General features: G+C 37.0%; 2 protein-coding genes across 2 annotated transcripts in view; one reads left to right on the forward strand and one right to left on the reverse strand.

The window, feature by feature from the left end:
• Positions 1 to 15,578, forward strand: part of LOC127411940 (serum response factor-like) — an 896,621-nt gene that overhangs the window by 180,210 nt on the left and 700,833 nt on the right. The gene's annotated exons all lie outside the window — the stretch shown is intronic.
• The window catches only part of LOC127411955 (serine/threonine-protein kinase 32C-like), a 136,215-nt gene that overhangs the window by 31,269 nt on the left and 89,368 nt on the right, over positions 1 to 15,578 (reverse strand). The window contains exon 4 of the mRNA XM_051647920.1: positions 1,006 to 1,179. Within this exon, the coding sequence (XP_051503880.1) occupies positions 1,006 to 1,179 (174 nt within the window). The remainder of the gene's footprint in view (positions 1 to 1,005; positions 1,180 to 15,578) is intronic.

A 15,578-nucleotide genomic window follows, 5' to 3' on the forward strand; every position in this document is an offset into this window, starting at 1 on the left:
TTTTGAAATGATCAAAATGGAACACTTCTGATTTGTAGAAGTAGAGCTTCTAAGCTTTTAAAAGATACCTATTTTGTGTTGGTCAAGACTGCAGTTTTTAATATTTTGACGATTATTTTTTTCCCCGCCAGCAGGCCCATCTGAGCTTAAAGGGTTATAAAGCGAATCAGTTATTTTGTGTGCAAAAGAAGAACGATATTTAAGCACTTTTTAACTATTAAAGATAGCTTCCAGTCAGGCGTTGACGAATGGCCAAATTTACCCGAGTGCTCCTATGATGCTAGCACGTTGGAACGTTCCATCGCGCTTATGTCACAGGAGCACTTTCGGCCATTTATCAACGCCTGACTGGAAGCAATCTTTTATAGTTAAAAAGTGCTTAAATGTCATTCTTTTTCAAACACAAAGTAATCTATTCGCTTTAGAAGACATTAATGTCACCATTGGAGATAGGATGATTACTTTTATGCTGACTATCTGTGCTTTTTGGACCTACAAATATCTAATCACATCCTCTCCCATTCTAAGAACCTGCTGAGCCTGGATCATTTTCTACAAATCTTCAAAAGTGTTTTGCAGGAGAAAGAAGGTCATATACTTCTCAGATGGCAAGAGGGTGAGTAAATTATCAAAGAATTGTCATTTTTGGGTGAACTATCCCTTTAAAAGGGTAATGATTCATATTAAGTCTTATAAAAACTATGTCTTACCAACTCCATTGATAAAAGTGACAATAAATGATTAGTTAAGTCACTGTAACATAACAGGGCTCAAAAAGAATATAGAGCTAAAAATACTTATTATGTTTCATTTCTTGCACACCCTGTTTTCCCTTGGCACACCCAAAGCCTTGTTTCTGTCTACACCACTGGTTTGGAACAACAGGAGGGTGAGTAAATGATGACAGAATTTTCATTTTTGTGTGGGTTAGTCTGTAATACTTATAATACGCTTTGTATAAAACAATGGCTGTCTATAGATGTTTATTTCTTTGTGTGTCCACACCTGTGTATGATGTGTTGACTCTGCAGGTAGTCGAGCGCCAGCGTCATCTCACACAGGTAGAGTTTAACAGCGTCCTCAGTGAACTGAACACTCTGCTGCAGGTGATACCGCAGATCTCCTCCTAATAACAGGTCAACAACCATGAACATGTCCTCTTCATCCTGGAATGAGTACCTGAGACACAGGGTCAGAGGTCAGAGGTCAGTCTCACCTCCACAGCACCAGTACAGGACAAACACAAAGGCTATATCCAGAATAACAGTGGGGCTGCACAAAAAAATCGCAACATGAGCAAGCTGCAATGTTTTTTATATTTATATTTTACTCAGAATTCTGTGATGTTTAATTCACTATTCTTACTGATGCACATCTTTTGCACAGTAATGAAGTCACGCCAATCAGAATGCAGCGCACAAAAAAGGTACCGGCGAGAGAACAGAACAGAAATTGAGAAAGTGAAAAAAGAATAAAGAAAAATAGAAAGGCATAAAGAAATAGCCAATGCTATCATCTATCATTTATTCAAAGATACTTTTTTCCTCCTGAAATGTGTTTTGAATGTAAAGTGTGTATAAGAAAAAACATTTGCCAAATTCGCAATCACCACATCGTTTAAAAAAAATTACATATGATTTTTTGTCCATTTTGCACAGTTCTGCATAGCATGCCACAATAGTATTTCTGCCAAATCTATATACTGCAAGAAATCTAAATGTGGCATTTTAGTATGCTATTCTTTAGTATGTTATCCACTATTCCTTATAAAATTGTTTCTATGTGGATTGTCTTTTGAAGGAATTTCCAATGAATGCATTTCCCAGTGTATGAATTTTTCTATGCATGCATTTTTTATGTATGCATTTTTCCATATACAATTTTTATGTATGCATTTTTCTATGTATGCATTTATTTATATATGCATTTTTCAAGGTATGCATTTTTTTTATAAATGCATTTTCTATATATGCATTTTTTATATATGCATTTTTCTATGTATGCATTTTTCAAGGTGTGCATTTTTTATATATGCATTTTTCTATGTATGCATTTTTGTATATGTGCATTTTTATGTATGCATTTTTCTGTGTATGCATTTTTCTATGTATGCATTTTTTAATGTATGCATTTTTTATGTATCCATTTTTCTATGTATGCATTTTACTATCGGTGCATTTTTTTAAGTATGTATTTTTTATGTATGCATTTTTCTACAGTATGTATGCATTTTCTATGTATGCATTTTTCTATCTGTGCATTTTTATGTATGCATTTTTCTATGTATGTATTTTCTATGTATGCATTTTTTTATGTATGCATTTTTCAAGGTATGCATTTTTCATGGTATGCATTTTTCTATGTATGCATTTTACTATCGGTGCATTTTTTTAAGTATGTATTTTTTATGTATGCATTTTTCTACAGTATGTATGCATTTTCTATGTATGCATTTTTCTATCTGTGCATTTTTATGTATGCATTTTTCTATGTATGTATTTTCTATGTATGCATTTTTTTATGTATGCATTTTTCAAGGTATGCATTTTTCATGGTATGCATTTTTCTATGTATGCATTTTTCTACTTGTGCATTTTTTATGTATGCATTTTTCTATCGGTGAATTTTTTTGGTATGTATTTTTTACGTATGCATTTTTCTACGGTATGTATGCATTATCTATGTATGCATTTTTCTATCGGTGCATTTTTTTAATATATGCATTTTTCAATGTATGCATTTTTTTATGTATGCAATTTTTATGTATGCATTTTTCTACTTGTGTGCATTTTTTAAGTATGGATTTTGTTTGTATGCATTTTTCTACAGTATGTATGCATTTTTTATTTATGCATTTATCTATCTGTGCATTTTTTATGTATGCATTTTTCTTTGTATATATCTTTCTAGGTATGTATTTTGACTTGGATAAGGACCTTAATGTGTGCATATCGTTTTTTTTTAAATTATATACTGGTTAGTAATATTATTGTAATCCTGCATGGTTTTAAAGGTTTATTATGCGGTATATCTACATAAGGAATACTTTATATATTTACAAGCTAGGCTTAATGTATAATAACATGTTTTTCAAAAATGTTTGATTCTGATGCACAATAGTAGAGTACCTACTGTATGGTAAATGCACATCACAGCTGTGTTGCTTACAGGTCTTTAGCACTGATGAAGGGGTAATACTGAACGTAAACATTTTGCACTTGACACTTTTCACACTTTGCACATATTTTTAATCTCTTGGGGCCTCTTAATAAAAAATAAAAAAATAATAATAAAGTTAGATATTTTTTTATAACTTATGGTCAAGCTCTACTTTCAATTTTATTATATATTATGCTATTCTGAACTAGAGGTGGCTCTGGGTTACTGATCAGAAGGTCTGGGGGTTCAAGCCCCAGCACCGCCCAGATGCCACTGTTGGGCCCTTGAGCAAGGCCCTTGACCCTAACTGCTCCAGGGGTGCCGTATCATGGCTGACCCTGCACTCTGACCCCAGCTTAGCTGGGATATGTGGAAAAAAAAGAATTTCACTGTATATGTGCAAATGTGTGATAAATAAAAAGATTATTATTATAATTATAGAGGTCAACTATTAGTGGATTTTGCCGATACCGATAACTTAGCTGGTGGAAAAAGGCAGATAACCGATTAATTGGCTGATCGTTTTTAGTTTAAAATCTATTTATAGAATGATTTATAAAAAAATATCTTCGTTTTTTCCTTACTATGACGGGCACAGACACAAGAGTCCAAAAAAAAACAAAAATAAAAAATAAAAATCCCAGGTGTAGTTTATTGTTCAACCAAAATGTAATAATCAGAAAAAAGATTGGTGCGTAAAGGTGGATTTACACAGGTGCGGTGGGTGGCAGGCTTTGCTTGCGATCTTGCTGCTTCTCATTTGTACAGGCATTTTCCATTCACATGAGAAGTGGTGCGAAATGCGCCAGTAGAAGTGCAATAATGCTCCCACTGCTTCAGCTCTGATACCGCGTCTATGAGGCGATTACTGTAAATATTGTATTAGTTTTCATGTAAGTAATTGCACTTAAATAAAATGCCACTTATTTTTTCATAAAATGTTTTATAACTATAAATATTGCAATAAGCTATTTTTCATATTAATGTAAAATTATAATATCAAGGCTAAACAATGTAATTGTAAATATTGATGGCGTCTTGCCACCTGTCTCCACATTTGATGAGTTCCGTATTTTTTTTAATGACTAAAGAAACAGACTGTATGTTACATTATATTGATGTTATGTAATTTATACTATAGTATACTAGTATAAATAACATCACATCAATAATTAAAATGGAAGGGCTACAAATGAACATTCAAAATCCACAAAACACTGCCAGTAACCTGCCTGGATAATTGTATTTTCTGTTTATCTAAAGTTGATGTTTCAGACATCTGTTGCGGAAGAGAAAATTAAAGTATACGGTCCATGGCCCATTTGTAGACACTGCACAGTTGTCTATTTTCCAAACATAAGCTAAACATGTTTCCATAGTCTATTTTCACCTGGTACACTGACTCGTCCACTCACAGCTTTCTCTGAGGATGCCAACTGTACAGGGAGTATTTAAGTCAATCCATAGGGAAAAAAAAAAAAAAACGTGTTCCACACATGTTCTCTGGAATGTTCTTAGTGAGCAAGTTTCAGTCTAGGTAATACTAAGCAGATGTGTATGTAACTTATATGAGCAGACATGTATGTAAATTATATAAGCTTATAGCAAACATTTAAAAGGTAAATGTAACAATACAAAGACAACATAATATAAAAGTATAAATGTAATAATATAGTACAAATGATTAACAATACTAATAATGATTAATAATACTGATCAGCATGCAAATGTAGTTTACAGTTATTATTCAGATATGAAGTTGGAGACGCGATATACGTATGTTCTGACGTGGAACGTTTCCATATAGTTGCATTTTTGGTTGCAAGTTCTCGCTTCAATTTGGAAAACTTGATTATCAAAATAACAAAATATGCATTAATGTGAGGATAAAAATATGGATGAATATTGTCAATGATGAAAGATTGAGAAACACAAAGGAATAAAATAATATTTAAAAAAACGATCGGCAACTATCGGCATAGTTTTTTGCCGATAACCGATAGCAACTATCTGCACCGATTAATCGGTAAAACCGACTTATCGGTATACCTCTATTCTGAACATAGCTAAACACCAAAGACAACAGGAAATGACATCACACACTAAACTAAACATGCAAATCCTTATTGACTAAAAATATCATTTTCTGCAGTATATAATATGTATACTGTATACATTACGCACACTTTCTGTGTGCACAAAATACCTGGATGACCTACTACATTTGACAAAATCTGCAGTATACAACATGTATACTTCAGTGTAGCACACTACCATTTTTAAACATTTACTGTGGAATTATGACATGTTTCACTTAATATTTTTTTATATACAGTATATACTACACAGTGTACAGTAAGTATGAAGCAAGTATTCTGTTCTAAACACAGCCATTAACTGATTTCACTTCTTGATATCTAAAGATCTAACTGAATCATTATCGTCAGAACTTCTATTATTTTCTTTCACAGAAATCTGAGTGAGAAACGTTAAAGTATTTGAGAAGATTATCTGAGTTTGACATTTTAATTAAACTCCCGACACAGTTGAGATCACCTGTCAATCATTCTTGCACAGATATTAATCGTAATCTCACTGACATGTCAAGTGACCCATAACAGTTTGTTTGCTTTTGATGTGGTTTATGTGCGGATTTATCTGAAATGATTAACCCTAACCCACAATAATACACTGAAATATACAGTTCTACACGTGGATATCTAGTTTAATTGCTACAAACTTGCAATATACATCAGAAAGTCAATGATCAGACTGTGGGCATGCCACAACAGAAACTCTGTGTTTGCAATGTTGTATTATTTTAATAATTCATGAGTGGCTGATTCAGCGCTACAACATCTACATCACAACAAAAGAACTGTGGATGGAGCAAAACCTGCAGCATTACATTCGCTTACTTCTACATTGCACTTTTACCCCATTATCATTCTTTCTTAAACATCACAGTTATCTCGGACAGTTAGCCAGCTATCTAGTCTATGGGATTATTTCAGGTGAAAATGGTAAGTGTGATCTGTTAGTAAAGTAAGAGCACACCTCTCCTCAACAACGTACATGATTTGAGGGATCATTCATGTCTGGAGCACAAACACACTGAACGTTTACAACCCCAATTCCAAAAAAGTTGGGACGTGTCTGAGAAATGCTAATAAAAACAAAAAGGAGTGATTTATAAATTATATTCATACTTTGCTATACTGAAAGTACCACAGCTACACATATAATGTTTTACCTTGTGAATTTCATTTTTTAAATTTTTTTATGTACAGTAATTTCAAATCAGATGATTGCAACACACTCCAAAAAAGTTGGGACAGTCGAGTGTTTACCACTGTGAAACATCACCATTTCTTCTAATAACACTTATTAAGCATTTAGGCACTGAAGACACAAGTTTGTTAAATTTAGAAAGTGGATTTTCATCCTCATTCATCCATTATGCAGGTCTTCAGCTGCACAATTGTACGGGGTCTTCGTTGCCGTATTGTGCACTTCATAATGCACCACACATTCTCAACTGGAGATGGTCAGGACTGCAGTCATGCCAATCTAGCACCCACACTCTCTGCTCACACAGCCATGCACATGTAATCCGGGCAGTATGTGATTTGAAGTTGTCCTGCTGGAAAATGCAGGGACGTCCCTGGAAAAGACGGTGCTGGATGGCAGTATATGCAGCTCCAAAATGTGTGCATATCTGTCTGCATTAATGGTGCCCTTTAATGAGTTACCCATGCCATGGGCACTGACACACCCCTGGCCCATACAGACACTGGCTTTTGGACCCGATGCTGATAACAGCTTGGATGGTCCTTTTCCTCTTTGGCCGGATAACACGACGGCTGTGTTTTTCAACTGTTCTACTTTCCATCTAAGATGAGACCGAGCCCAGAGAAGTCGGCAGTGCTTCTGGACAGTGTTGATGTACGGCTTCTCCTTTACATAATAAAGTCTTATCTTGCATCTGTGGATGCAGCGGTGAGTGGTGTTGACTAACAAAGGTTTACTAAAGTAATCCCAAGCCCATGTTCATGATATCCATTACAGATGAATGATGTTCTTTAAGACAGTGACGCCTGAGGGATCAGAGATCACGTGCATTCAGAAGTGGTTTTCGTCTTGCCCTTTACACACCAAGATTTGACCAGATTCCTTGAATCTTTTAACTATATTGTGCACTGTAGAGGGTGAAATGCCCAAAATCCTTCCAATTTGTCTTTGGAGAACATTGTTCTCAAAGTGCTGGATTATTTGCTGAAGCATCTGTTGGTAAATAAGTCTCGAATGATCCTTGCTCTTGAAGGACTAGGCTGTTTTTGGAGGCTCCTTATATACTATGACACGATTGCCTCACCTGTTTAACATCTCCTGTTTCACATCGCCTTGTTATTTTAACGTGTCAAATTGTTATTAGTCTTAAATTGCCTGTCTCAGCTTTTCTGGTGTGTGTTGCAATCAACTGATTTGAAATTACTGTACATAAAAAAACAATGAAATTCACAAGGTAAAACATCATATACTGTTTAGTTGTAGTGCTTTCAATATAGAAAAGGGTGAATATAATTTACAAATCACCTTTTTGTTTTTATTAGCATTTTTCATACTGTCCCAACTTTTTGGAATTGGGGTTGTACTTACTGTTAGAGGTTTGACCAATAGCAAGAATGTAAACATATTCAGGAATGGGGGAACAAAATCTAACAATTTAAGAATCAACCATTGAAAAGTCCATATTGGTTGACCACAAATCTGAGTAGTTAGGGTTAGAACACTAAAGAACATGTTTTTAATTCCTAAATACTTCATTACTAGTGAGTGATTCTCATGAAACCAGTCAAGAAAATGTCCTGGTCATATTTTACTGCAAAATCAAAAGATACAAGCAAGAAATTATATTTTGCATATAGAAAATGAAGCCTACGGTATTTTTAGGGTCATTCTGATTTTTAAATTGTGACATAAATTTTATGACAGTTGTGCACATTTAGCATGCTAACCCCAGTTAGCATTACCGCAATGTGAATATACAGTATACATATACTGTATATTATTGAAATCGTAAAAATGTATTTATACATCACAGTAATTCTCCCTCGGAACTGCCTTTAATTCTTGCTGATTTTATTGAAAAAGATCACTGTACAACAGCATCTTTTCCTACTGTAATAGAGTAAAAAAATAGTATGAGAATAGTAAAAGTAAAATATCCGGGCACATTACGGTAGTGAGAACTGGAGGTAAGATGTGCTGAAGTGTCCTGAAAATAATGTCTCAATGCAAAGAATCTCAATGCTCCTAAATATAGGCTTCATTTTCTTTATGCAAAATATGATTTCAAAATGTTTTGCATTGATTTGGGATTAATTATGGCCAGGAAAGAGGCAATTTTTAAAATGATGCTAGCAAACAAAAGCTATCGGTCATCTTGGCTGTTTCTCAGTGCAAAGAACACAGAGAAAGTTCTTGCATTCTTATGGAGACCAGTCTTGCAAAGCCTTGGAAGAATGGACACGGAAGGATGTAGAACACATATATTGCGAGCTTTGAGAAGTGTAGTGATCTTACTGTTGCGCAATTAACTGTCACAGCACATTTGAAGTGAGTGAGAGAACTACTGGCATTATCACACATCAGTGAAAAGTTTTTTATCATCATACCAATGAGGTTTTGCTGGACTAGTAACACGTTCAAAGAATAAAGTCTGTAAAAACTTGTTTCCTCCATGTGTAACCTGTTCAACACTGTGGACCCACTGTGACGGGTCCAAAAGGGGGCGCTACATTGCGAAAAACGTTTACGCTTAAAACGTTAAAGTCTCCATATACATAAGTCAGGCATGTGAGTTATCGTTTGAAAGCTTAGAATCGGAACTTTTCACAAATACCCTTCACTTCTGTATTTATGTTACGTAAAATAACAAAATTAGGCCTTAAAACATCCACGTCGCAATTAAGCGCCATCTAGTGATTATGTGGTAGAAATATTCATATGAATATAAAAGTCTTTAAAATAGCACTTAAATAGACATGTCATATATCAAATGAAAGCTCTCATTCTCATGAATGTGACTGTACTGTTTATTATATTGTACTAATAACACAGTTTGAAAGATTTTAAAAAGAATCACAAAGTGAAATATGATATTTGTAAGTCATCAAATACAAACATCTCTTTACGCACCGATAACTGCTGCTGTAAGCCCCAAATAGCCAAAAAATTTATATCTGCTTTTACCTTAAGCAGTTCTCTAAAAAATGAGCCTTTGTTTACTTGTCTGCGAGCTTGCTTGTGTGAATAATCCAATGTTATATCTTAGATGTCCAGAACAAAATATAAAATTAGACTGAATGTCTATGGACGAGCACATCCGTGAGGGCTAAAATCCATTAGAGTGCCACCTACATTTCAGATCGGCATTTGTGATGGAAGGTGGTTGCCATCTAGTGGAATAAAATAAGACTATTTGGAAGGAGACGGGGTGAATAGAACCAGAATTACATGCTTACAAATTTAGGACATCAAAAAAATATATATATATCAATTTTTATTCTATTCATCATTAGATTGTAAACATATACTGTACAATGGGGGGCTCGCAAAGCTTTGCGAGCTTACAGCGGGAAACTCTTGATGGAAAATACAATGATAAAAGTCTTTAATCTGCCATTGTAGTACCAAGTCACCATCCGATACATCCTCAATTTGGAATTGAACTTGGGCAGTGGATGATGACTTCAAATGTGTCCTTGAGAATGTAAGAACACAAAAGAACACACATTGAACAACAGCCCTTGTATCCTGAAGCAGATGGTTAATAATATGACAAATCTCAAGTCAGTGAAAGCTTCATGAGTTTTTCAGCAGCTCGGCTGTCGATCACAGGAATAAAGTTTCTGTTTCACATTGAATATCTCTGTGAGTCCCTCACATCTCATTATATACTCATGAGATGAGGTGAGATCTCCATCAGCACTGTGCTGCCTGAATTATCAGAGTGTTAAAGAGTGTGTGTGTGTTTAAGGGCCATTCTCCTGCAGCAATCCAGAGCTCATTTAGTTGTGTATGAGGCCGCTGGGCTGAGAGAGACTCTCATCATCACATTTATTATAGATATGAATCCTCCAAATGCTCTCCATTCACTCCTGACAAACACACCATCAGATCAAATTAGTGCCCTTTAGAGGTAATGGGGTAGAAATATTTATATAAAAATAAAATTCCTTCACATAGCACCTAAATGGACAAGTCATCAAATACAAATGTCTCTTTCATGCTCCGATAACCGCTGCTGTAAGCCCCAAATCACTAAAAACTTTATATCTGCTTTTAATTTAAAAATAAGCAATTTTTTACTTCTCTGTGAGCTTGCTTGTATGAATAATCCAATGTTATATCTTATATGTCCAGAACAAAATAGTCTTATATGCAAAATAAGATATTCAATGAAACCTGTCTTGAGGGGCTCTGAAGCAGACCAGAAGGAAAGTGACTTCATCTGAGCCAAGACCAGAGGAGGAAGAGGATGAGGATGAGAAGAGGCATCAGGAAGAAGGTTAGCAGACTGGAAAGAGCCTGAGAGGCTGAAATAATCAGGCCACAATGACAAATGAGACAAGGGATACAGAGAAAGAGAGAGAGAGAGAGAGAGAGAGAGAGGGAAATATAAAGAGGTAAAACAGACGGTGCACAAAATTTCCTTAAAAAATTTGCAGTGGCCTACATAGAGCTCTTGTAAACGCTTGGCTCCAGCTATAAAAGCAACTCAATGTCACACACACACATTTTGCTTCATTCCTTTGAGTAATCCTCATGAATGTGGCAAAAGAATGCAGCCGTTCCCTCTCTGTCCTCGAGCAAACGCCTCAACGCTGGCCTCATTTCACAAGGTGCACTTCAGAAAGAACGTCCTGATGAACTTCACAACTCTGCCGTGCTGTGAGGAAGAAGGTGGAAAGTTCCAGCAGAAGTAAGAGCAATGTCCTCTACAGTAGTATGATCCAGAAATGCTTGACGGGATCAAGTGCCGTTACATTCACAGTCTGAGGAGAGAATAATGAAACATTCAGCCAAACTGAGCTTGAGGGGGTTCTTGTAATGGCATGTGTGGAGTAGACATCTGCACGGAGCTCTCCCACTAACCTTTCCGTATTTTACATTTAAAACCTCGCCGATATTGGTCTCCTCAGGCAGTGCCTGATTCATTACTGGCTAGTGACTTTACAAAACAATCAGGATGTCGAAGGGGAAGAGTAAACAAGTTGATAAAGACCAAGAAGGTACCCCACAGTCTGTGACTAGCATCACGCTATCCAAAATTAGCTCACTTCACGAAGATTTCAGAGCCTCTCTCGCTGCAGACTTTAAATCGTCCATCGAAACATTAGCAACTAAACTGGACCATATACAGTCCACAGTCTTAGACCTTGGTCAGCGCGTGGGCTCCCTTGAATCTAAAGCAACGGAAGTTGACCAACATTTTGTGCAGCTGGAGTCTGTGTGCTCGGTGCTACAGAGAGACAATGAGTGGCTAAAGCCTAAAGTTGCTGACCTTGAAGTCCGCAGCTGACACCAGAATATCCGGATAGAGGGCTTACCAGAGTCAATCGAAGGTCCACATTCAAACGTGTTTTTCTCCCAGCTCCTTGTCAACGTTCTAAGTTCTCAGGTTCTCCCCTCGCCTCCCGAACTGGATAGGGCACACCGGAGCCTCACACCTAAACCCGGTCCAGGACAGAAACCGTGGCCCGTCATCCTGCGTTTTCATCATTTCCAGTTGAAAGAGGTAGTCATCCGTGTGTCTCAGAGAAAGGGTGATCTGGTGTACCAAGGCCATAAAATTTGCATCTATGAGGACTACAGCCCCGATGTTTTAAAGCTGCGTGTTGAATTTAACGACGCTATGTCCGAACTCTACAAATGGGGCTTTAAGCCTGCCCATCTTTACCTGGCCAAACTGTGTATTACTCTTCAGAATGAAGAAACTGTTGACTTCTCCTCCAGAGGTTGACAAATTTGTTCGGGACTTGGGCACAGGACAATAAGCTGCAAAACCTACGTTTGTCTTATCCTGCAGTCTGTTTGAACTAATTACAGTTTCCAAGTTGCCAATATTCTTTGTTATATAAACTCTCATGCGTACCCTGTCCCAGACTTCAACGCTAACCCCTTTTTCCTCTCCATTATTTTGTTCTTCCTTTATCTGTGAAAAAGGAGGAAAAAGTGCCTTTTTTCGGACTGAGCTGTGTGGATCTGTTATATGATCAATGAGTCCCTATTATGTTACTATGCACTATTTGTTCTTGTTTTTTTGTTTTTACTTATCAGTGTTTCACTACTCTGTCACAGGTTTTACTGGCAAATATTTGTGTGGTGAAAGCAGCCCAACGGGGTCATCGGGTCTGAGCTCTCGAATCAGGGTGAAGTCTACATCAGTCAGCTGCAAAGGAAAGCTAGAAGCATTGCCAGCGATGTAACTCACCCTGGACACTCCCTGTTCGACTCTACCATCTGGCAGGCGATACAGGACAATACAGTCCTGTACAAACAGACTGAGGAACAGCTTCTTTCCAAAAGCTGCAGCCTCCACTATCCTTAAACAGGATCATTGTGTCTAGACTGTTGGAGCATTTCCCTCACTGGAAATCACACACACGCTGCTATCAGTATTCTTTTAGTGCACCTTATTTATTGACTTTTATCTTGTTTATAAATCAATGGATTTAAATGATTGATTTTTATTACTTTCATTGTGTTTTATAAGCTGCTGTCTGGAATGGGCCATACAGAATTTCATTGTAATTTTGTTATAATGTCAATAAAGAAATCTGATCTGATATTGGTAATATTTAACCCAAACGAGGAAATGCACTCATTTGTTTAGACTGTTTGGTATGTGTTCATTTCTAAGGTACTGAGACCCTCACTATATGGAACACTAAGTGTATAGATTGTTCATTCCATGCACATAGTTCTGTTATATTGCTGCTTTTCTGTTTTCATTTCAATGTTTCATTATTTATCTTTTTTTGTGGCTATCTGTTGTTACTATTGTTAAGGTTGCATCCTTTTTTCTCTCTCTCTTTCCTCTTTTCCTTACTCAGGGGCTGCCTGTAACTCAGGTTTAGATATTTTAGTGAGGTTCTGCAGACTGATGTTGTGGGAACAGAGTTCTGGGAGTTTTGAAACTAGTGGTTTGTTTATAGTCATTTTGACTATTTTGTCAGCATTCAGTGTGGAGGGGTCTTAATGGGGAGGGAATTGGGTTTCTGTTAGGCACCAATTGGGTTTCTGTTAGGCACCAATAGGTTTGTTGGTAGGTTCTGTTAGGTAGGTTTGTTGTGTGTGTGTTTTTCCTCTCTCTCTTTGCCTTTTCTTGCCATGTATATTTCTTGTGTGCTGTACCAGTCGATGGAAGGATGGACTTGGGCTTTGCTGACATAATGCAAATGTAGGTTGCATCCCAAAAGCATGCATATGCCCAGTGAGGTAATAAGGCTTACTAGTTGGAATGTCAAAGGGCTGAACTCTCCTTTAAAGCACAATAAGGTTATTGATCATCTGAAATATCTGAACACAAAAATTGCATTTATTCAGGAGACTCACCTTCAGATCACCTTACAATTTGTAGGGGTTGGGTGTGTCAGCTTTATCATTCCACATTTCCTAGCAAATCCCAGGGGGTAGCTATTCTTATACACAAGTCTGTCCCATTCTCTGTCCGTGAGGTAATTTCAGCCCCTAACGGGCACTTTGTTATTGTCACTGGCCAGCTAAGCAGTACTACTTTAATTTTGGCTAATGTTTTGGGGGGGATCTAAACTGTTATCTGGATCCTGTTTTAGACCATTCATAGATCCTGAATTTGTTAAAGTTATAAACAGCTGCATTGAACTTTTCATCTTCACTAACGTCACTCCTGATATCTTGGCAATGACATTATGGGAGTCATGTAAGGCCTTTCTCAGGGGGGAAATAATTTCCTACTCAGCCTATCAAAATAAACTTACCACAGAGAGGACCCCAGTTTATCCAAAACACTTCCTGAACTTCAGTCTAGATGTGCAAATTCGCTTAGTGACCTTGTCACTAAGCTTCTCACAACTATGGCAGAATTTGATCTGATAGCCACAAATGAGGCAATTGGAGCATTACAGAAGTCCCGCTGTGAATATTATGAATTTGGCAATAAAGCAAGTAAACTATTCGCACATCAAATCCGGCAGTTTTCCTCTTCTCATCATAGTACTCAAATAGCTACCCCTACTGGCCCCACTGTTGACCCTCTTGCGATTAACGATCAGTTCAGGGACTTTTATGTTGCTCTCTTTTCCCCTGCAAACACAGCTGATGAATCCCAATATGACACATTTTTCCAGTCTTTAGTTATTCCTTGTGTTAACTCGGAAACAGCTCTTAAAATGGAAGATACTCTTACTCTGGTGGAAATTAAATCTGCCCTCAGTGAGTAAAACGAGAAGTGTCCAGGCCCAGATGGCTTTCCTACAGAATTCTTCAAGACTTTCTCAGATAAACTGTCTCCTCTGTTATTAAACATGTTTAATGAGACTTTTACTTCTGGTGCTCTACCCCTCACTTTACGCCAAGCTATTATTTCTCTCATCCTGAAAAAGGACAAAGATCTCCTTCTGTGCAGTAACTACCATCCCATTTCCTTGCTTATGCATTTGGCAGACATTTGACAGAAATTATTAGCTAAAGTGCTCGCACATCGTTTAGAATCTGTTTTAGCAACTATTATTTCGACAGATCAAACTGGTTTTATAAAGGATAGGCACTCCTTTTATAACATTAGACATCTCCTTAACATACTTTACTCATCCTGCCCTTCAAGAATTCCAGAGCTGGTCATCTCAATGGACATAGAAAAGGCGTTTGATAGAGTTGTGGCATTACCTGTTTTAGACTTTGAGGAGATTTGGATTTGGTACCCAATTTATTTCATGGGTTAGGCTCCTGTATATTTCTCCTCTAGCTAGTGTATGCACAAATAACTGCCATTCCAGTACTTTTCCCATGGACGAGGGACGAGGCAAGGATGCCCACTCTCACCTCTGTTGTTTGACATAGCCATTGAGCCACTGGCGGTGGCCCTTCTATCTTGCGTGATGACTGGCATTGTCAGGGGGGAAATAGAACAGTCTTTTTATGCCGACAACCTTTTACTGTTTGTTTCCAACCCAGGCAATTCCATTCCCTCCTTCCATAACCCTACTCACAGATTTTGGTCTTATTTCAGGCTATAAATTAATCTGCACAAAAGTGAACTGATTCCCATCAGTTCTGCTGCCATAGAGTATCCTTTATCAGCATTGCCATTCAAAGCATCTTTGCACAGCTTTAAATATCTGGGTGTTTGTGTAACAAAAAACTTTTCAGAG

This window comes from Myxocyprinus asiaticus, chromosome 21, assembly GCF_019703515.2.
Source record: "Myxocyprinus asiaticus isolate MX2 ecotype Aquarium Trade chromosome 21, UBuf_Myxa_2, whole genome shotgun sequence".
Classification (NCBI taxonomy): Eukaryota; Metazoa; Chordata; class Actinopteri; order Cypriniformes; family Catostomidae; genus Myxocyprinus; species Myxocyprinus asiaticus.